The sequence below is a fragment of the Gadus macrocephalus genome, chromosome 6, assembly GCF_031168955.1.
Source record: "Gadus macrocephalus chromosome 6, ASM3116895v1".
NCBI classification, from domain to species: Eukaryota; Metazoa; Chordata; class Actinopteri; order Gadiformes; family Gadidae; genus Gadus; species Gadus macrocephalus.
This window is the reverse complement of record NC_082387.1, coordinates 9,356,963-9,380,640: the sequence shown is the minus strand read 5'-3', so window position 1 is coordinate 9,380,640 and position 23,678 is coordinate 9,356,963. Positions and strand designations below refer to the sequence as shown.

The following is a 23,678-nucleotide window of genomic DNA, read 5'->3' as shown; positions in this document are numbered from 1 at the left end:
CTCTCTCTCTCTCTCTCTCTGTCTCTCTCTCTCTCTCTCTCTCTCTCTCTCTCTCTCTCTCTCTCTCTCTCTCTCTCTCTCTCTCTCTCTCCCTTTATTTCCCTCCACTGTTCTTCAATTACACTCTCTAAGGTGCCTGTAACCCCAGGTGGGGTGGATATGAACTGGTGTTGCTATGGCAGGCAAGCAGTAGGGCCTCTTCCAGTGTTTTCACTAAACTCCCTTTTCCCTTCTGCTCTCTCTCTCTCTCTCTCTCTCTCTCTCTCTCTCTCTCTCCTAGAGCTCCCTTTCTTATACACATCGTTTTCAACCGCCGTCTTACATTCCCTCTGCATGATCTGTTAATGACCTGCATTCATTTTGACACCATCTGCTGTTGTTTTGTTTTCATTTTTCGTTATTAATTTCTCTGCCATTATAGTCTGTTGTTGTACACTGAGCCTGTTGTCGCGCTGAGGACGATTATAACCTCAATACAACCAGAGGTCATGGGGCGGCGCATGATATTGTCGCTCACTGGCCCGTGCCAATAATGAATGGACACAACTACCCAACAACTCCCCCACCCCCTCCCACCCCCGCCCCCATCTTTCCTCATGTCCTCATTCTCATTCCGGATTCATATGAAGACACGTGTCCATTGTAGAGCTCACACACACACATGCAACCAAACATACGCTTGTGTGTGTGAGTACATCCATACACCGACGTCCTACTTAATGAACACACGCGCGGGGTCCTAATTTGTGTGTGTGAGGGTGAGTGGGACGGAGAGCGATGACTTGAGTGTATTGGTTTGATGAATGCTGGAACCCTGTACTTCCACAGAGCCAATTGATGTTAAAAAAAATGGTGGTCATAGTGCATGGGACATTTTGACCCTCAGTCAGACAGACAGACAGGTCGACAGGCACACAGACAGACAGACAGACAGACAAGAATACTCTAGAATATGGTGCCTTTCCAAATAAAAATGGCATACATTGGGCACTGCCAAGCAAATACTAACACACAGCCAGACAAACACACACACACACACACACACACACACACACACAAAAACACACAATTAATGTGCACACCCGCACACACACAAACACACACACGGACACAAATACACACACACACACACACGCACACACAAATACACACACACAAACACACACACACACACACATACACACTCTTGCTTGTTATCTGGGCTCCACACACACATACGCATATACAGAGCCAGACGCACCACAGTGGGGGTGAAAGCTGCCCCAGCGTTTGATGCGATTGACCCAGATCTGGGAGGAACTGAAGAGGATGCCGCGGTGGGGTGGAGCACCCGTGGGTTTGGCCCTGCATGGTGCTTGTCGGGGGGAAGGATGCTGTATGGTGAAGGGATGGGGGGGTTGCATTGTTAATTCTCAATTTCCCTGACTTAAATTCCCTTATTCTGGAACGAGTGGGGAAGGGGAAGGGGAAGAGAGGGGGGGAGGAAGGGAGGAAGTAAGGAGGAAGATTGCGGGAGAGAAATTGGGGAAAGAGATGGGGAAAAGAGATCGAGAAAACATACAGAAGAAGATCCTTCTCTTTCGGAAAGAAGGGATGACTTGAGAATTGAGACTGTGGTTTCATTTATTTTAATTTATTCACATTAGAGGGTTAGTAAAGCCCTCTATTGGCAGGAGAAGCTCACCCTACGAGTTTCAATAATGCGATCTGACTGTCGTGACATTTGTGAACGTAGGGGGCCGTCCATCACAAACCAATAGGTATATCTTTCCATTCCACTTCCAAGTTTAGATAGATGCAAAATTCTCTAATTTGTTTCCTGAATAAGAATATTTGATGGAAAGAAGTGAGCTTGCTATGAACTCATGAGGAGCTGAGAGGTTGCCTGCGGGGCGAGCTCATTAGCATTGGAGCCGCGTTTGATGTAAAATCTGCACAACAGTAGTGTTTTAATTAATGAGTATAATATACAGGCTGCACCGCCACCATGTACATACATTACTAACGGGAGCTGACACAGACACACACAGACGTCATGGATGAAGAAGGCGAGGTGGAACAGAGGAAGAGGTGAGATGCAGACGGGTCACGGGGGAGCTGGGAGAAGAGTAGGAAGCACGACAGCAGGGGAGCATCGCGGCGCAACGCGCTGCAGCCCGGGAATACTGAACCCACTGACATTTGTCAAAACATACATACGACAGAAAACACACAGCCCTTTTGGCGAATGTAACATCAACTGACTGACTTTCGTGTGCTGCAAAAGAAAATCGACAAATAGGAAGGGAAAATATCCCACTATCACCAACATCGCACCCACCTCCAACACACGTTTTCAGGTAGATTACATTTATGTGAATTGAGAATTCAGCCGTTTGCCGAAGAACTGCCCGAGCACCATTTCCAAACCACCACCGACCACAGCCACCATATCTCTATAACACAGCCGCCACATGTTTAAATCCCAGGAAGCAAAGAGACAGACATTTCCATCCACCTATACAGTTTTGGAAAAGACTAAACGGACACAGATGCTTACCAAATGAGGACCATGTGAGCACCAGAGGACATTGTGACCGCCAGAGCCCTGCAGGTCCGGGTTTCTTACTCACTCCCTGAAGGTGCAATTAGTTCCTCGCCACAGGAACCCTGCTAGACAAGTTCCTCCCCTGACCCGGAACAACTTGGCTACACTAATTAATAGGTGGGCTGTGTCAAGGCAACATCTCAGAACAATATCAACAACAACAACAACAACAGCAGGATATCGTAGCACAATACCTCCTTCTGTGTAATCCTGAGTTTAACCTTAATGAACTGTGGGGACTTTACACATGTTGACTATTGCTTCTGTAAAGATATGGGTAATCTAAAACATTTTGACTTTCATTCCCTGTAACCAAAACAACATTGTTTATGTATGTTCCATATGGTCCATGTATGACATCAGGACATAAAGAGGAGTAAAGACAAGACCCAGGAACGTTTCCTCATCTGTAAGACTCGACCAGAAGTGTGTACCTGTACACAGGCTTCAGGGTTCAGAGGCTGACCTTACGACAATACATCATCAATTCCCCCCTACTAATATTGAGCTAATACCCAACACACAATCGTGTAAACAAGCTAAAGAATGAAGCAGCAAAACAAATGCTCATCACAAGTTGAAGATCAGAAATATGATGCGTATGCTATGCAGAGAAATAAGCTCAAATGTTTATATTGCAGCTTTATAAATGTTAAATATGAAATATTTTGGCATGGCGCATATTGGGGGGGGGGGATTACGGGGCCCATTCGGGAATGGTGAAACTAATTTTTTTAAGTACTCTCCTCCCTGGTTCAGATGTCGATGAATATTTTAAATTCCTTAGGGCCATAATCATAACCACTGCCCTATATCGGAGGGCTATGGGTGTCCGAACGCGTTCAGCATGGACTTGGTCATGGCTCGGTCTGAATACATTTAAACGGTCAAAGAATTTGCAGAGCAGGCATGTGGAAAAGCAGCAGTGCTTAACTTTGCACTACATTCCCGACATGAGTAATGTTGACATCCTTCCTTCCACTGAGGAAATGAAAAATTATTAACAGTGTGGTTATTGTGTTCATGAACGTTGCTCATGATGAACGACTATGATCTCCTTCATCCAGTATGGCTTAAGTGAACCTTCCAATGTGGACTCTATTTAGGAATTCTAAATATATTTACCGTAGAGTTGATAATACAATTTCTACATAATACCTATGAAAAAAATAACACTAAATCAGCAGCACAGAAAGAATGTCGTTATTTTGGGCTTTGGACATCAAATAAATGAAAGCAGTTAAAGGTTGGGTATGGAATACTCTTTTTTGGCCATTTTTGCAAAATTACTTGAAATCCTTATCATAACCCACTACAGCAGGGTTTTTCAACCTTGGGGTCCCGACCCCATGTGGGGTCGCCTGGAATTTAAATAGGGTCGCCTGATATGTCTAGTAATTGAAAAATTGAAAAATAATGATTTAAAAAAAAAGTTTTTTTTTTAGTTTTTTTTTTACAAATAATCGTACATAACTGTCTCCTATACTTTCATTTTCTCGAATATAAATCTAGTTCAAATAAAATGCAGCAAATATCTGAGCTGGTGCATCTTTGAGTGCCGCGATCACGTGACTGCACAGCTACATTACTTGAGTTCAAGCCAAACCTGTAAAATGTAAACACAAACTTGCAATCAGAGTGTATAAAACAAAATGGAAAGATTTATTCGCCCGCCTGGCCCTGTCCCTTCAAAGACAGTTCCAAAAGGAACTGTGGCACAGACACCAAAGACACAGCGAACATACGATTCAGTATGGATTTACAAGTGTGATGGAATGCTACGAGGAGAAGCCGAAATGTCTGCTATGTAGTAAGGTCCTGTCTGCCGAGAGTATGAAGCCAAACAAACTCAAAAGACACTTTGAGACACCACAGAGCATGTCGGCAAACCAAGAGCTTTTTTCGAAAATTAATTTGCAGACCGAACAAACAGCAAGTGTATTTCAAAAAGGCTGTGACTGCTAGTGAACGGGCCCTTAAAGCTTCTCTTGAGGTGAGCTATCTCATTGCTAGGAATATGAAGCCACATAGCATTGCTGAGACTTTAATATTGCCAGCTGCCATTGATATGGTGAAGACGATGTGCGGGGAGGAAGAAGCTAAAAAAATAAATGGGGTCACAGCCCAAAAAAGGTTGGGAACCACTGCACTACAGCCACTGAGTTAGAAGAACTGACATGAAAATTAAACAAGTCAATCATCTGTGGAACGGGCAGTGCTCGAAAAACTCCAGCCAATTATTTCCAGAACCACCGAGTGGCATTGGACAGTAAGTACGTCAATCAAACGGTCGTACTGCACTCCCCCTCCCCCGCTCCCCGCGCGTGACCCCTTCGTGCACGTACTCAAAGCTCGTGACCCAGAGCAAGCTTCTGTTTGTTGTTATCCTGCGGTAGCTAATGGAGCTAGCTAACTAGCTAATCCACATTTGGACCTAGCACTAGAAGACAACCCTAAACTCCAACCTAGCTAGCATGATTGCGCGTCCATGTACTTGGAATGGGTGGAGTCAGAGTCGGCGTTGAAGGAGAGGGGGTAGGACCATTCGAGTTGTGTATTTTCAAAATTTGCTGGCGTTTCGCAAATCCCATACCCCACCTTTAATATATGTGCCCTGTTTTTGTTTCCATTTCCTGCAGGCTTGCAGCCCGAGGACCTTTGTTCTGTCGCCCCCTGCTGTCAGTTAACAAGCAGGACCAACGGTTTGCCCCCCGCTGCATAAGACCCACCCACACCCCACCCAGTGTGAGGCTGTGCTTGTGTGTGTGTGTGTGTGTGTTCTTTGACCCCGAGGTCACCATGTTCTGGACTGTGGTCTTTGCGCTGCTGTTTCTCCTGCTGGAGACTCAGCTGTGTCTGTGCTTGCGGGAGTTACGCAACGGTGGTTCCAGATCCACCAACTTCATGACATCACTTTTTTCTTTTAAATCATCGTCATCATCGTCATCTTCCTCGTCATCCTCCTCTTCCTCCAACCACACCCAGCAGCGCCTGCCGGGCGCTATAATCATCGGCGTGCGTAAGGGCGGCACCAGAGCTTTGTTGGAGATGCTGAACCTGCACCCAGATGTGGACGTGGCGAAGGCTGAGGTAATGGAAAGTCCATGATGTTGGCTTTTACTCAGAAACTTGTATAACAGTTCAGTAAAATAAGTGACCAGAGTAGTATCTACACAATCAGGTATGTGAACGTTTTACTTAAAGCTTTCACATGCTGCCAGGCCAGACAATGTAACTTGACAATCTCACAGTGTCTCCAACCTGGTCGGTCAAATATAAATATGAGCTTATAATATTTACCACAAAACGAGGTCTTCTAAATGTGGGTTCAAAATGCCCATTCCTCCTGTTTAATTGTACAACATCAGCACTCCCAATGGACAAAATGTTTTTCATAAACAGCCCATTTCTTTCTCAATCCATTTTGTTAGGTGCATTACTTCAACGTGGAAGAGCATTACCAGCAGGGGCTGGACTGGTACCGTGCCCAGATGCCCTTCACCCAGGCGGGCCAGCTCACAGTGGAGAAGACCCCGGGCTACTTCGCCTCGCCCCAGGTCCCAGTGCGGGTTTGGGACATGAACCCGGCGGTGCGCCTGCTGCTCATCGTCCGCGACCCCGCCGAGAGGCTGGTCTCCGACTACACCCAGGTCCGCCACAACCGCCTGGAGCGCCACAAGCCCTACCAGGCCCTGGAGGAGATGCTGCTCCACCAAGGAGACATCAACTCAGAGTACAAAGCACTGCAGAGGAGCCTGTACCACCAGCACCTGGCCCGCTGGCTCGAGGTGTTCCCCAGGGAACAGATCCACATCGTGGACGGCGACGCGCTGATCCGAGACCCCTACCCCGAGCTACAGAAGGCCGAGCGGTTCCTGGGCCTTCCGGCCAGAATCAGCCCCAGCAACTTCTACTACAACAGCACCAAGGGGTTCTACTGCCTGCTGTCCGCGGGTCACGACAAGTGCCTGGATGAGTCAAAAGGCAGGCCACATGCACCGCTCAGCGCGGAGGCCTTCAGGAAGCTCTGTCACTACTTCAGGAAGCCCAACAGGGTGTTCTTCGGCATGGTAGGGAGGTCCTTCTCCTGGTGCTGACCAATCATTCACAGAATGTTGCGCGGTGAATGCAATCTTCCCTAGACAATGTTGAACGCAGGGTTGAGGGCCGGCAAGCAGATGTTATACTGAGCCACAGCACACTGGGTCTATAAGAGGTGGTAGGTTAACAGAGAATGGACGAAAGACCAACAGAACAACTGATGACAACATTGTCTCTGAAGAGAGGTTGTTCAATTCAGAAAGATGGATTGATAACTTTGTATGTGTTTTCAATTAATTGCTTAGATCGTCTGAAATTAGGATGCTTTTTTTCTGATCCAAAAATAATAAATATTGTCATAATGCGAGTTTGTCAGAACAACATTTAGGAAACCGAAAAAGACCATGGACAGAAAGAGGACTGTCAGATGCACTGATTTAACATTGTTGAAATGGTGACTTGTTGAATAGAGGTTATACTATTTGCTCTGGTATAAGCTTGATGCCACATAAAACACCAACCTCTGTGAACATTATGATAAATACAATAGTTGAAAACTAAACCAGCTTTTTAAGTTATTACCTTAACAGTAGAGTTATGTATGACATCAATATTTTTCATGCTATGTTGACTTTATGTTTTACTACTTCGCTGATGTTTTTTTCTATTTTTAGACAGCGTGAAAATAATACTAGCTAATTAGTTAGGCACTTTTTTACATTTGCTTGAAATCATGTGTAAATAAATCGATGTATGTTTTCTAAGATGTTGTTAATAAATGTTTTTCAACTAAACAATGTATCATTTCCATCATTACTAACAACTGTGGACTTTAAAGAAAATTAGAGCTAGAATGCCTACATGTAATGAAGGCAATATAAAATATATATATATAATTATAATCTAAACTACAGTAAATTGCACCTTTCTTCCTCGAGCACTCAGTTACAGAACTCTAACAATACGTTATTCTTCCTTTTGTAACCGTCGAGGACTACCTTAAAGAATACAGTATGTATATGTTTCTATTAAAGTAATTTCCCGCAAGGAATTATTGTCTACTCTCTCAATCACATTACAACATACTGAATGATGTCATCAAAAGGAGTCTATTTGCTTTGTTTCACGGCACAAATGCAATTAGCCTCAGAGGTCTGATAAACACCGCTATGATTCCACATTAAGATAGATTCAATTTGCCACATCAGAGGCATCAACTGCCCACATAATGCAACTGAGGACCTAGCCTCTTCTTGTCATCCACCCACCTGCGCCAAGGTGACGGCAACAGGGAGAGTGAAATGTATGCATAAACACAAATTATATCCTTCCCCTTTGAAGATGTGAGGCATTCAATTCTTTCATCCTCTTCTCGCTGCCCGGCTCCTCCTCTGAGTGCGTTGTGTCATGCAATAACTAATCGTTGCGGAGAAATCTTCTTTACAGTCAGACGGGTTCCAAAACCTCAATCGTTACCTTGACTTTTAGTCGACCCCTTGCCTGTTTACTTCTCGAGTCATTGTTGCAGTACATGAAAACACTACTGTATTTGTGAACTAAAAGTTGGGTACCAACTTCGAACTAATGTTTATGTTATGGTTAGTTACAAGTGAGCATTGTACTTCATGTCTGCTTTTGTCAAGATTGGAAAGAACTGTTGTTCTTGTACTTTTCATTCTATCAGTGGCGAAACTACCGGGGTGGCAGCTGCCACCCCCCAAAAAATGCTTGCCACCCCACTTGCCACCCAGGTCGTTAGAAGTGTCTCCAATATACATTTATTGAATGGTATTATATTTTTTGCTACTGAAGCTGTTGATCTCATTGTTAACTTGTTTAAGTTTAAGAACTAAAATCTTTATGTCCCCCCTCCCCTGTAAAATGGTTGAGTCCATGAATCCTATTTGCTCTCTTCTCACCGTGCGCATCTGCCGCTTCATTCAAATGAAGACAGAAACGGTTTGAAAGCCAAAGAACTGGAGACAAGCCAACTCTCACCATTGAAATTTGCTAATATTTGTCTAAATAATAATCTGCTGACAGCGCCCCCTCCTATCGATGCCGTAAATATGTGACGAGATACCCTCTCTGTGATCACAGCTCTCCGTGGCTACGGAGGATTGCATTTCTCCACAGCCGTCGAAGTCCTCATATGCGATGTGAACGACATTTATCCAGAGTGGGCCAAGCGCGAAAAAAAAATGCCTGTGTGATCCTGTCTCTATTGTTTTGTGTGATTTGACTGGCAGTTTGTCTGCTTATAGGTCGGAATGAAGCGGACACCGATTATTGACAGGATGGGTACTTTATTCTACCGGACTCGTTCGCTTCTCACTAGACACACGCGCTACCGCTCGCTCTCCTCGCTCGTCCACTCACTCGCTGACGTCACTCACACACGCATACGCACACTGCCATTCTCCCGCACACACGTATGCTACTCGTAACACTGCCTCGTTATTGCGACGTTCACGTTTTTCCTCATCTATTGAGAGTTAGGCTATTAAACATGTTGCATTCTATACGGCCTGATTATGTCATTATTTAAGCTACATACATAGCCTAATAAGAAGCGCTAATAAGGATATTTGAATAAACCAACCAAACAGTTAAAGGGGCCCTATTATGCCTACCAGCAAAAAGCATCCTCCAACTGCAATCTTTGGTTATTTCTTTAATAATTTAGCTATACTTTAATAGTATTCTTTCGGTTCAAATCTGTTCAGTGTTCCAAATTATTTGTTATTAAATTTTACATTAAGATAATTGGTATTTAAGTGTTGTTTAAATAAAATGCTTTTTAAATTTAAAAGAATCGTGGGATGTATCGAACCGTGGGTCAAAAATCGTGATACAAACCGAATCGTGAATTTGTGTATCGTTACAGCCCTAGTAAATATGTTAACTGTTTTCATTAGCGATTGGTATAAATAAATACATAGACACCAGGCATGCGTGTTTCCAACAATAAAAAGACTTGACTTTGTGTGTGTGATTTGCCACCCTTGAATTTAACTTACCACCCTTCTGCCACCCCATGTAAAATTTTCTAGAATCGCCACTGCATTCTATAGCTTGAGAACCTCATACGGTCATTATTCTATGTTCCAAAACGTAATACTTTACATATCTTAAACTGGTGTACTGTTTAAGATATGAAAAAGGCGTTTGCATAAAATACATGTAGGCCTTATGGGTTAATTTTTTAGGCCACTGAAAAGTAGATGCAATAGTAGAAATGTTAAAATATAGGCATGATACTGCTAGCATACATTATATATTTGATTTACTTATGCGGAAAAATTTAAGTTCTGTTCAGTGGCAACAACGCAGCAATACATAACGTCAATGAGAATTTGGTTCAAATCTTGATAAGTCTTGGTTTATTTAATATTAAAAAAAAATTATAATTAAGAATCATTTTATAAATGTGAAATTCAAAGCCTGTCTGCCACCATCAGGCAATGCGGGGAACAGATGAGGTACATTTGCAAACATCAGTTATTGAGTAATTACGTTTTTAAGAAATGTACTAGCTCGAGGGATGTTTTTTGGCCAAGAATATAGCATAGAACATGGTCCCTTATTTGCACTTGTTTACAGGCAGACACTCAACTACGGTAGATTGATTCAGCCTATTTTGAATAAAAACATGAACATCACTACCACCTGCTGGTGTATCATATGTTCACAAGATAAAGACACAATTTGCTGTGCAAAGAATTTAGTGTCTTTTTTTTTTACCTGGTTCAATAGTCTCCTTATAATAATTGATTTATGAGAAAGGGGGTACGGGTTAGACGTCTAAAATCATGCGAGATGTTCCAAGGAAATGACCACAACACAGGTTGGTTTTTTGTATAAAAATGGTTTAACAAGTCCATTTTTTTGTATAAAACATTACAGAATCCCAGGCCAATCAAACAAATTACAATTAACAAATGAAGAACTCCCCAGTCAGACGTTCTACAGTAACAATAAGCATCCCTCCCTCTTCCTTCTAATGTGGGCTTTTTCCATGATTATGGGGGAGAATATTACAATAACAAATTCTAAAAATCACTCTTCTTTAGCTATAATATTAATAAAAAAAAAGGAAAAATGAAAACAAAATATCTGGTCCAACCCAAGCACCAACATTTCAGCTAAAACACTGCATCTATGCAGTCTTCTGCTGACCCTTCTTTCCAATGAGGGACTTGTGGATGTGAGGGATCACACCTGAAAAACACCAAGCACAGAAAGTCCCATCAACGCTTGTTTCTCAAGCTCGCATGCATTTCCATTATCCCCAGTACGGCCAATATAAACACTGCAATACACATAAGTCCACCATTTTAAGTAAGCTTGTGAGCCACAATAAACCCCAAAAAACAACAACACACAATTGATGACTAACATATGCACAAATTCGTGCTCATAGTAATACCACCATGGCTCGGGGAACTCACCGCCTCCTGCGATCGTTGCCTTGATGAGAGAGTCCAACTCCTCATCACCACGGATGGCGAGCTGCAAGTGACGGGGGGTGATACGCTTCACCTTGAGATCTTTAGAGGCGTTTCCTGCCAACTCCAGCACCTGCACATCAATGAGGAACATAAATGACTTGGGTTCCGGATCCCTCGGCGTGCGCAGAGCGGGTTGGAGAACAGAATAGTTTTGCGAGTTGTATGCTTGTAAGACATGGGGCTGCTATTTACTTCAGCGGTGAGGTACTCGAGGATAGCTGCACTGTAGACGGCCGCTGTGGCTCCCACACGACCATGGCTGGTTGTGCGGGTCTTCAAGTGCCTGTGGATACGTCCCACTGGAAACTGACAAGACAATCACAGGAGAAATAGTAAACTAGAGGCTTTGAAATCTGTCCTCACAAATTCAAGGAAGATAAATTGTGGCAATACCTGCAGTCCAGCCCTCTGGGAGCGAGATACCGCCTTTGCTTTCGCTTTGCCACTGTCTTTTCCGGCCTTGCCCCCAGCCTGTTTGGAAACGGAGCACAGCATTATAAAAGGTGGAACTTTGTGGAAAGTCATGGTGTTTGGATAAATAAAAGACGATTGGGCCCCACTGTCATTGTCACAATGACAACAGCCGAATATCCACAGTAGCCTCACTTAAAAGTCAACACAATAGAAAATACTCCAGAGGCCAACAAGGAACAAAACTTAATGAGATATAGAGAGCGTTAGAAGATCAACAGACGTACGGGTGTGCATGGCACAAAAAAAATAGCCACTCGGTGCAACAATTTTCCCGCCAATCGAATGTTTGTGGGGTCGCAGACTATGGCAAAACACAAGATCACACCGGCACATTCTAGAAACACGAAGTTTGTAAACAAGATAAAGGGCACATTTCCAGGTAGATATTGTTCTTAAAAATGCATGACATTTTAGTTATGCAACATAAGATCCATGTCTACAACCAGCCCTACGTTACATTCTAAACGTGCCGCGCCTTTTAAACCTGTCCAGGGAAGCACATTTGTCACAGAAAGACGCGTTGCACCGTGTACCTGGCGTGGACTTGTTGAAACCAACTAAAGAGTGCATACAACATACAATACTTTGCACCTAGCGCTCTACTATGGAACAGTGTGCAGCTATAGCGGCTAATGTTAGCTCGTCCCGTTTGGGGGGAAAACCGCGACTAAAGTGGCGGGTATTTTATAAACGCATTAAAATCACTGTGTGGCATGTTGGCAGATTGCAAATAGGAACTGTCAATATGGTTATCTTAAACAGTCTTTATCTTAAACTACTCAGGATAACATTATTGTGGCGGCGTTAGCCTACAGTTAGCGCTTGGCAATCTTTTAAACAGCCGTCCAAGTCGTACCTTGCACAGTTCTCTTGTTAAATGGCGTTTCAGAAACCTTCAAATTACACAAATAGAAAGACAAAAACCTGCATGCATTCATCAATAAATAAATCTTAAAACATTACCATTTTTCGCCTTATTTGATTGTAGAACTGTTATGAAATAATTTCGGCTCCCGAAAGGAAGAAACAATAAACCCTTTCGCAAATCTTCGCTTGCAACCCCTCGCGGGTGTCAGAAGAACCAATCAGAATCTCTGTTGTTACTTCGAATCTTGGTTTTGGCCAATCGGCGCATGCCATACAGTCTCTACCCATCCCCCACCCAAGAAGCTCTTGCCCCTTTGCGCACGACACTACATGTGGGCGGGACTTTCAATGATACAGTTTGAGTAGAGTGTCGTTCCTGGGGCATCCTCCCAGAGTCTGAAACATTGACGAAACACGTTATTAAGAGGTTTTAAGTCCAAGTGAACAGTTCTGAAGCTTTGATTTCAAGTTTCATTTAACTCCCATTATTAAATGATGTTATTTCATTATAGAAGCCCTGATGGAAACTACAGTTCAACTTTTACGTGGTTACACATTCACTGTCAATGCAAAGATTACGGATAGTAGGCTCGAATATCATCGAATGGGCGGTTACGTCCCCTTGGAAGACAGGCAAACCCACCAATTAAAACAGTCGTTTGTGATCTGATGTTTTGATAGACACGCGTAGCAGCCAATCGCTGTCCAGTTGCAAGTGTCCGGTTCCTCCGTGAGCTTGGCGAGCAAGGGGGGGTCAGAGATACGCAGAGAACTGGCTGCTGGTGGCGAAGATGGCGGATGGCGACAGTGGCAGTGAGCGCGGCGGCAGTAGTGGTGGTGGTGGAGGGGGTGTAGGCGGCGGGTTTCAGCACTACCAGCGGGAACCGGAGACCCAGGAGCTGGCTTCTAAAAGGTTGGACATTCAGAATAAACGCTTTTACTTGGATGTTAAGCAAAATGCCAAAGGCCGGTTTATCAAAATCGCCGAGGTGGGCGCTGGGGGCTCCAAAAGTCGACTGACCCTATCCATGTCAGTTGCTGCAGAGTTTCGCGACTACCTTGGGGATTTTATAGAGCACTACGCCCAACTTGGGCCTAGCAGCCCGGAGCAAATAGCTCAATCCTCCGGTGGGGAAGACACTGGGCCTAGGCGGGCCTTGAAAAGCGAGTTCCTGGTTCGAGAGAACAGAAAATACTACCTCGATCTGAAGGAGAACCAGAGGGGGAGGTTTCTCCGGATCCGACAAACCGTCAACCGTGGGCCTGGCTTTGGAGTTGGGGGAGGTGGTATCCCCGGAGGAGGCATGCAGGCCGGACAGACCATCGCCCTCCCTGCCCAGGGTCTAATAGAGTTCCGTGACGCCCTGGCCAAGTTGATAGATGATTACGGAGGAGATGACGAGGAGTTGACCGGTGGCGGAGGGGCCGGTGGTTACAGCGAGCTTCCGGAGGGCACCTCGATCATGGTGGACTCCAAGCGGTTCTTCTTTGACGTGGGATCTAACAAGTACGGAGTTTTTTTGAGGGTGAGCGAAGTTAAGCCCAGTTACAGAAACTCTATTACCATCCCATACAAAGCATGGAGCAAGTTTGGTAGCGCCTTCAGCCGCTATGCCGAGGAGATGAAAGAAATCCAGGAGAGGCACCGAGATAAATTGTACGAGAGGAGAGCAGGAGAGGAGTCTGAAGGGGACGACGTGGACGAAGATTGATCCAGATCTCTGCATGTTTTCAAGCTGACAACATGATGCAAAACCCGGAGATAGAGGATAAAAAGCGAGGCGGGCTATATTGTGCATGATGAATTGAACTTGAAATGGTAAAACAATGGATAAAAAAACAGAAATAGTAGGCCTATATTTGACTGAGAAATTATTGTCTATATAAGAGCATCGTGTTCTAAAGTTGTAGATGGTGTTATAGGTAACTGAGTGCAGACTGCGGTAGTGTGCTCCTGTATGGGATTCCCTTTGAAGAAAAATAAATATTATCCATTTGATAACCTCATAAATGTAGCCCAGCGTATTCAGTTTGACAGTGCTCCAGATACAGCTGTTGCATGGATTTGCTATGGCTGGAGCTCTCCCCAATCTGACCTGTGATCGATACTTTAACAAGGAAAGGTTTGAAGTATCCAAACCATGGGGTGTGCAGAAAGTGCTCCCACCTCTTCCCCATTTGTATGTGTTGTATGTCCCAATAGGCAAATATTATTATAGAAAAAAAGTCCCCACTGTAAAAAGATCATCAGTTCCACGTTCTCTGCTGTAGCGGGCATCAGGGGCAGGGCCTTGGTCCACCAAGGTCTCAGAGGATGTGATTAAAAGCACACCAATTATTTGGAGTCTGTGCGCTGCCTGATCCTGTCGGGATAGGTACACCAGCAAGCGCATCATGGGGCTGCCTCCTCTGCTCCAGCAGCTGAAATGTGTTCTGTACGGTGAATGCCTATGTGTGTTTAAAAGACCATACATTTTAAATGAAATGTTATAAGGTTGCATTAGCATTGCCTACACTGACTGATGATCGCAAGTCATCTTCAAGGGTTTTTTGTATCTGTATAGCTGGTTTGCCACTGATGACTGCTACCAGTCCAGACTCTGGCAATCTAATGTCTTGTGTGGATTGCAGGCCCAAGAATGACCCCCGTCCTGTCCTACCCGGTAACACGTGCATCCATTCATACGCACACCCTCCTCCCCCCACGCTGAGCTAAAATCTGTAGCACTAGTCTTAATGTCAGAGTTGGATTATCAAAAGTTAATGTTGCTAGGCTGGTTCTATAGCCCAAGGAACGAATCTGTGGCTATTCACTGGTTGTTTGGATCCATTGGTCATGAACTCTGAATTTACTGACTGATGCAAAATTCCGTCTGATTGTAAAAAAAAAAAAAAAAATTGGTGCTTTTGAAAATCAAAACCCCCAATTAGGTGCTTTATCTAAAGTGACAGTGCAAGAGATTTACTTACTAAAATACTAAGTATAGATAGAAATATTTTTCAAAAGAGATATATTAAAGTATGTCTAGGAAATAGATTCAATTTATTAGATAATGCTGCCTAAAGTGGCTTATTGAAAACACTAAACTTGGATGCAAAGTACCAGGGTGATATTTCACACCTGCTTTTTTTTCTTCCTGATTTCTTTTATTCCTTAGAGGACATTTTAAAGAATAGTACAATAATGTTCAGAACTCAGTATAATATAGATTTGTAGAGAATGCGTGGTATAAATCATGTCATGCTAACACTAAGCACCCTCATTAACATTGAGTTTTCCAATCATCCTGGTTAGCCCATTGTAACGCTTTATGTCACTGATTGGTTTCCCATCAGTTGCCATAACACGCAAGCATCAACAATGATGCTCATTTTGTCTGTAGTGTTTTTTGAAAGTGTTTATTTTGCATGCCTGCTATTTCGCCGAGCCGCCTTGGGTATATTTTCATTTTTTCTTTTGCATATTCTAAAAGCTGTTTGACGGTATTTATCCATGTTGGGTGCAAATTTATTTTCTGTATTGCAAAGGAATAAAGGTTCAAAGTTTACTTCTCAGCATAATAATAATGATCATTAAAACAAGAAAAAGATCCCAAATGCTTATGGGAAATGTTATTCACTGGCCCACTTCCTTTTAAGTTTTAAGTGTGCAAACCTCGTTGAATTTAACTTTCTTTCCCGTTCTTACACACAGCAGAAAATATGCCATGAACAACACCTGGGAGCAATAGTTTTTTTATATTGATATAAATATATATAATATACACATGACATTGAACTACATCCTTTTTCCTGTACTGTGTTAAGTGAAATGGCAGCTGTTTCAGTCATGTGTGTTCTGCTGTAATATTCTACCAAGTTCCTTTCAACGAGAAATAAAAAAAAAGGTGTTTTTTGCTCAGGAGCTGTGTGCTGTTTTCTTTTATTACTACTCTTGTAACTAGTAACTAGTGACTAATTGACATAGCCACCGTGGTGATTAAAATGCTACAAATGATGTGCTCTGGAAGTGCATGCCTTTTGTTAGTCTTTTCTTGGCTTGATTCTCATTAATTGTATTTGCAGGATGCTGGTTGCGGTGTCTTTTCATTGTGTTGGTAGTTGTGCAATATTTACCAGAATGTGCATTTGTCATTTTGGGAGGAGTTGGAAGAACAAAGTCAGCTGTAATAAATAGTCAACAGTCATAAAAAAAGTACTTTCAAAACTGTAGTGACTAATTGGCCTGATACTGGCATAGCCACGATGCTGAATTAAATGCTACAATGGTGTGTTCTTAACGCGCATAACTTTTGTTAATTTTTATCGGCAAAGTCTCGTATTGAACTGCTGAGTCTGATTCAACTGAAACAAATTATTTGTCAGCAAAAATAAGAGAATGACATTACTTTTTTCAGACATCGGGAAGTCTTCCTTCCTCAATTTGTTTGAGTGCATGCATCGACATCGCCTTGGCTGCATTTGGGGGATCCCTTTCAGCTCTCATAGACTTCTCAGGAGGCTGCCTGAGGCTTCGGTCGATAGTCGTTCTTGGGGTGTCACCGATGGAGAAAATAACGGTCATGTTAAGCATACACCCAAGATGGATACCAGAGATTAAAAAGCTCCAGTATAGAGTGGCGAAGTCACGCCCCTTCCGGTAGGGCTCATGGGACCTATGAGATCGAAAAATATGAATGGGTGTCAATGGAGAGAAAATAATTATTTTCTGGTCCCGGTCTTTATATGCCCTGGATTACACATATGTTGTTTGTGGATTTAAAGGATAATTTTTCATGCAAAGAGTTCGACCGTTTATTGTGCAATTGTTCAGATAAAGGCTGTAGAAAAAACACAACGAGAAAGACTACACGGCTCGTATGTGACGTCACGCTCCCTGCGACTGGCGTGGAGAAGACCGACAATCTTCCCATCGGCATAACTGAAACTCTGCACGTGCCCCGACTTATAATGGTTTTCACCTCTTTCGATGCTTTTATCCTCCCCTTGGAAAAAGCGGTGAAGTGGGGCAGAGAGATCGCCATCTCTGTGCCGAGTTCCAAGGGCGGTTGTGGCGACGTATATCATATGCGTCGAGAGCAGCGAAGAGCTGTAGTTCACAAAGGGGCCTCACATAAAACCTAAAATTATCAAACTTCTTCATGAACATTTTTAGTTTTCTTTGCATGAAAAATTATCATTTAAATCCACAAACAACATATGTGTAATCCAGGGCATATAAAGACTGGGACCAGAAAATATTTATTTTCTCTCCATTGGCACCCATTCATATTTTTCGATCTCATAGGTCCCATGAGCCCTACCGGAAGGGGCGTGACTTCGCCACTCTATATCCAATATGCCAGAATATGTTCCTAACAACACCCTCACCTCTTACTGCTCCTTGTGGGTTCAGAAGCATTCTGACGCCGTGAGAAGGACTCTGAGGAACTCTGCCTTCGTTTCGGCGAAAGTGACCTGAACAGACTCCTTCGGCTACAGCTAAATTATATGGTAAAAAAAAATACATCAATTTAAATGGAAACTGCTATGACCGTTATTGCAAATGAAGTCTAATTCTCAAATTAGTGGGAATGATCAAATACCTCCATCCATGAGTGGAAGACCGTGAGGAACCTCAACGCTGTTTCTGAGAAAGGGATCTGGACAGACTCTCTTGTCCAGGGATGAAGAATCTGGTTTAAAAAAATAAAGAAGGGAAAGTATAATTCTAAGTAGTGGAAATTATCATTTTGTGTCGCAATTTCTATTTTTACTAGAAAAAAAGTAATATTATGAACATGTGACATTTTCTTACATCCGGAAGACTTGTAGTGCACACTAGGCAGCTTTACAGTGCTTCAGTTATACTGACAATATTGTACTTCATTAAATACCTTCGACCATTAGAAAAAGACTCAGAGGGACTACTGCTACCACTGCGCGCCAAGGATCGAGATTGAGGGCTTGAGGGGATGTCCATTTGTGTTCTTTCTGCGGTTTTAGAGGGTTTAGACACTGGGAAGAGTTAATGTGTCAATAATTCAAAATTACTTTACACGTATTTGGTTAGTCAACATAAGCAACATTAACAGTTTACCTTAACATAAAAGACAATTGAAATGTATATTTTGTGGCATTCAATTTAAGTTGTAACCTTTCAATTCTGGTATGGCATACTAAACTTCAAAATATGTGATACCCAATCAAAAACAAAACTGGTTTCACACAATCACCTACCAAACTGGTAGGTGTGCACCTGTCATTTTTGGAGGAGTTGGAAGAACAAAGTAATCTGTAAAAAAAATAGGCGACAGTCATAAAAAAAGTATTTAACTACTTAACTGTAGTGACTAATTGACATAGCCACCGTGGTGATTAAAATGCTACAAATGATGTGCTCTGGATGTGCATACCTTTTGTTAGTCTTTTCTTGGCTTGATTCTCATTAATTGTATTTGCAGGATGCGGTGTCTTTTCATTGTGTTGGTAGTTGTGCAATATTTACCAGAATGTGCATTTGTCATTTTGGGAGGTGTTGGAAGAACAAAGTCAGCTGTAATAAAAAGTGAAGTGTAGTGACTAATTGGCCCGATACTGACATAGCCACGGTGGTGTATTAAATGCTGCAATGATGTGTTCTTAACGCACATAACTTTTGTTAATCTTTTCTTGGCTTGACTCTTACTGAATCTTTGTTCTGAGTGAGCAACAATCAGAGGGAGCTACAGGCGAAACGTGTTGCTTGCTCACAAAGATTCTCTAAAGTTTGTCAGCATGCAGTGGTCTATTTCACTGTTTTACTTTAAATGTTCCTACTACTAACCCGACCTGACAATCACACGGGCTGTGTACAAGGAGACCCTTTTGTTGATTTACTCTAAAAAAAAACAATGTAACAATGATGTAGTCATTGGGGCCATGTAGCCATTGCTTTCAGTGCATTGGTTCCTGTAAATTAACATATACCTTCACAAGGAATACATTTTCGAATCTTCTTGGTAGCCTTTTCACCTAAAATGAGTAATAAGCATTCTGTAAGACAGTAGTCATCTTTCAAACAATTAGGCCTACCTGTGTTGACTGCATTAGTTTGAATTGACAAAAAAGTTAGAAAACCCTGCTCCAACCTCATTATTGTGACAGGTATGAAAATAAATGTGAAAACCAATCTATTACATACCTGTACTCGTTATCATAAGATCTGGAGAAGATAATTTTTGACTGTCTTCATTGACAGATGGTTCATCTAAATATATCTTTGATAGACAATAACAAATGTTATATTCTACAACATTGAAAAAATGTCTTGCAATGATCTAAGTAGTAAAAGTGCATTACATACCCATTTGGTAGTCTGGATATATGTATTATTTTGGCCTCCTCTTCATCGGTAAGTCCTCTTCTGAGCCACTCAATTCAGCAGTTGTAGTAAAATCATACTTCTCGCATTCATTCTTGTCATCTGAAAGTACATACAGCAATGGTAAAATACATACAAATGAGTAAGTCTTAATATACAACTGCAACTGGGTAAAATTGCAGGTTTGGCTATTATAAAATACTTGTTTAATTTTTTATTTAAGCGGTTATCATCTTGCATGCCAACAGCCAACAATAAACTGAGGCTATTGAATCACAATATTATTATTTTTATTGCATATGATATCATTTTGTGAGGAAGGGGCAGGACTAAATAAGATTTTTGCTTCCTCCTGTTCCCTCTCAAATATATTTTGTGTTTGTATTTTCTGGATGAGACTGTTTATTTGTGTTGTGCTTCTGACATTTAGATATTTTTAATTTTATGGTTATTTGTCTTTGTTGTTCGATATAAAAAACAATAAAACAGTCTCCCCAAAATACACACACACACGCAAAACTGACATTATAGCTGGCTAGAAATTACCAAACATACATAAGAGACTGATGGAGATACTTAAAAGTTCATGCAAAAGAGAAAAATTAAGAAATCTCCATATGTATGTGTTGACGTTTTGAAATTTGCCTTGCGTTCATATGACATTGCTCTTTGCCTTACAAAACACATACCTGACTGAATCTTAATTTTTATTAACGGGAATTTCGTCCATGACTCTTAAGGTTCTTTGCAGTCCTTCAACGCTCCCACAGCTCCTTGTGTAGGCCAAAATACACCACCATTTTTAACCCAACATGATGGTATTACTTCATCCATCTCCATGGTCTCTCTCCACACCGCTGTGGTCCACATTGTTCTGGTCTACAGGGAATAACAAAAGAGGAAACGCAGAACAATGCTATCCAACAGTTAAAGGGAATAACCATCATTAAATTATAACTAAAAACTTCTAACATTAAAAAAGTGACAGCTATTAGCGGCCTTACTCTCATCTTCTGTCACTTGTCCTAGATTGGTTAGTTCCTTTCACTGCCATCAAGCAATGGCATAAATATGTAGCCACTTTTGTGTGGTTGACAAACTGCCTTGTGCTTCAGTTTTTTCTCCTCAATCAGCTCTTGTTTTTGGTTCCCTCTTTCATCGCGCAGTACAGCAATGGTTACAGCAATTAGTTTTGAGTCGCAGGGACTGGTGAAGAAGCTGACCTAAGCGTCGAGACTGTACACATCACACACACACATGTCTTTTCTGGCCTTCTTTCCTTTACCAAGGCAAAGGCATGTTCTTCTTCTTAGTTGACACAAATGTCCCAAGTGCTGCTGGTGAGACATGAATTTTTGCATTGTCCATTTCTGCTATCCTCTTCGCTAGTTGTGCAATCATGTTATTTGCATTTCTGACCCTTTTTTTTTGGTTTTTCAAAGGTTCAAAGGTTCAAGGGTTTTTATTCGTCATTACACTGGGCGTAGTCCTGGAGCAGGGAGAACTCTGTGGGGGTCAGTGTGACACACTTGTCATGATCTGTCATGATGTCACTGGCCCTCTCCTCTCTGATCACCAGCAGGCATGGCACCCTTCAGAAACACACTGGCCCGCCCCCCCGCTGGGGAGAAAACAACCAACAGCATCTACATGGAACCCTCCCCACCAGCCCTTCCTGAGACGCACACACACACATCACACACACATCACACACACATCTCACACACACACACACACACACCTCTGAAATCCCCCTCAACTCATGTGATTTCTGAATGGTCGGGGGCCTATTATCTTTCTTGTGTTCTTCTCAAAAGGTCTCTACTGACCCTAAAACATGTCAGGTTGGAGTGACATTCTTCCGAAGTCCAAACACATATGAATTCTTGTGCAGGGCTTCCAAAGTCTAGTACAGTATTAATACAAAGAGAGAGAGAGAGTGAGAGTGAGACAATAAATAGTATTGTCAATAAATAGTGCATTTACATTTAGGGCAATTAGTAGACGCTTTTATCCGAAGCGACTTACATCAGTTAATACACACATTGACACACCGACGGCAGAGTCAACCATGCAAGGCGACATCCAGCTCGTCAGGAGCAGTTAGGGTTAAGTGTCTTGCTCAGGGACACATCAACACTCAGCTAGAAGGAGCTGGGGATCGAACTAGCAAGCTTACGGTTACAAGACAACTGCTTTACCTCCTGAGCTAAGCTGACCCCAGTAGTAATAATAAAAAATAAAAAAATTGAGATAAGGACAAATTGCATGTTGTGCATTAAATTTCAGAGAGCACCACGGTAGATAGTGATTACAAATGCATATTAAATTAAATTGAATTCAGCAGTGCAACGAACCATACTGTATAACCACATGTAGCAGCGTTATTGCACGTAGGAAGTGGGGATAGGGTGGTGAGGGATATTGCACATTGTATTTTTTTTTCAGATGTTCTCTGTTAATGCCATCAGTCGCACTGTGGCAGGGAAGAAGCTGTTGAAGAATCTTGTTGTGTGTGTGATGACACTGTCCGCTCTACTGTGTCTGAGGCTGTATTTGCATTGTTTGTTATTGAGTAGAGGGTGAGCTGGGTGGAGGGAGTCTCTAATGATTCTCACTGCCCTTTTCCGACAGCGCTGACTGTAAATAAAGTCCATGGAGGGAAGTGTGGTCCCAGTAATCCTTTCTGCAGTCTTAATGACCCTTTGGAGTGACCTCCTCTTTGCCTTTGTGGTATTCCCGTACCAGACAGTGATACCTGAAGTGAGAATGCTCTCTACAAGTCCACTGTAGGCCAGGGTGAGAGGACGCTGGCTTAGTCCCGATTTCCTGAGCAGTCTGATGAAATACAGCCGCTGCTGGGCTTTTTTCACTGTAGCAGCAGTGTTTAGAGACCAGCTCAGGTCAGACATCATCTGCAGTCCCAGGAATCGGTGGCTGTCCGCCCTCTCAACCTCAGTCCCTGTTTGGTAAGAGGCTGTAGGTTTCAGGACTCCTCCTGAAGTCTGCTATTACCTCTCTAGTTTTGGCTACGTTGAGGATGAGGTCATTCTCCACTCCATAGACGAGAGTTTCCTCTATCACACTCCTGTAGCCTGACTTGACCCCCCTTGATGAGGCCCCGGATGGTGGTGTCATCAGCGTATTTGATAACAATGGTGTTTTCTAGTGTGGAGGCACAATTATGCGTGTACAGGGTGAAGAGTTTGGGACTGAGGCAGCAGCGCTGTGGTGAACCTGTGCTGACTATGAGCTCAGCGGACACCCGCCTCCCCACTCTCACCACCTGTGGTCTTTCAATCCGGAAATCTAGGATCCAGTTAGAGGTGGGAGTCGGGACATCGAGGTCAGTCAGTGTACCAATCAGCTTGCCCGGGCGGATCGTGTTGAAGGCAGAGCTATAGTCCAGGAAAAGCATTCTGACATATGTTCTGCTGTTGTCCAGGTGTTGCAAAGTGTGATGTAGGGCGATGGCCACCGCATCATCCACTGATCGGTTGGGGTGATAGGCAAACTGGGATGGGTCGACAGTGTCCGATACTGTGTCGTTTATGTGGGTAAGAACCTGCTTTTCTAGGCACTTAATGGGGGCTGAAGTTAGTGCCACCGTCCTGAAATACACCGGCCTAACCCTATTCAGCGTGGATGAATTAGGCTTTTTTGGAACCGGTATGATTATGGATGATTTAAATACTCGGGGGACTACTGCCTGTGATAGGGAAAGAAGATTGAAAATGTCAGCATACACACCCACATAGATTGTTGTCTGGTCCCATTGCCTTATGGGGCTTCACCTGCTTCAGAGCCCTCAGAACCTGTGCGTGTGTAACCTGGAAGGAAGTGTCCATGGAGTCAC

The 23,678-nt window shown here is 42.9% G+C and overlaps 3 protein-coding genes and 1 long non-coding RNA gene across 5 annotated transcripts in view; 2 read left to right on the top strand and 2 right to left on the bottom strand.

Annotated features, from left to right (window-relative positions):
• The window catches only part of hs3st1l2 (heparan sulfate (glucosamine) 3-O-sulfotransferase 1-like 2), a 12,731-nt gene extending 5,306 nt beyond the window's left edge, over nt 1–7,425 (top strand). Inside the window, exons 2-3 of the mRNA XM_060053918.1 lie at nt 5,227–5,677; nt 6,019–7,425. Of these exons, the coding sequence (XP_059909901.1) occupies nt 5,387–5,677; nt 6,019–6,684 (957 nt within the window). The 5' untranslated portion in view covers nt 5,227–5,386 and the 3' untranslated portion in view covers nt 6,685–7,425. The remainder of the gene's footprint in view (nt 1–5,226; nt 5,678–6,018) is intronic.
• Nucleotides 7,426–10,476: 3,051 nt separating this feature from the next.
• On the bottom strand, nt 10,477–12,736 carry LOC132459409 (histone H2A.V). The gene is made up of 5 exons (XM_060053917.1): nt 12,577–12,736; nt 11,533–11,610; nt 11,332–11,445; nt 11,080–11,209; nt 10,477–10,849 (listed from the first exon to the last, which is right to left on the bottom strand). Exons 1-5 carry the CDS (start codon nt 12,577–12,579, stop codon nt 10,788–10,790), a joined length of 387 nt encoding a protein of 128 aa, XP_059909900.1. The 5' UTR covers nt 12,580–12,736; the 3' UTR covers nt 10,477–10,787.
• Nucleotides 12,737–13,181: 445 nt separating this feature from the next.
• On the top strand, nt 13,182–16,382 carry LOC132459408 (transcriptional activator protein Pur-beta). The gene has a single exon (XM_060053916.1). It carries the CDS (start codon nt 13,272–13,274, stop codon nt 14,190–14,192), a length of 921 nt encoding a protein of 306 aa, XP_059909899.1. The 5' UTR covers nt 13,182–13,271; the 3' UTR covers nt 14,193–16,382.
• Nucleotides 16,383–18,053: 1,671 nt separating this feature from the next.
• LOC132459410 (uncharacterized) lies at nt 18,054–22,112 on the bottom strand. 2 transcript variants are annotated; one of them, XR_009526227.1, is made up of 5 exons: nt 20,512–22,112; nt 19,805–19,924; nt 18,876–19,718; nt 18,357–18,754; nt 18,080–18,155 (listed from the first exon to the last, which is right to left on the bottom strand). It is a non-coding gene; the product is annotated as an uncharacterized LOC132459410 (long non-coding RNA). The 2 variants fall into 2 exon arrangements; XR_009526226.1 differs by having other exon boundaries at nt 18,054–18,754.
• Between the last annotated feature and the right edge of the window lie 1,566 nt (nt 22,113–23,678).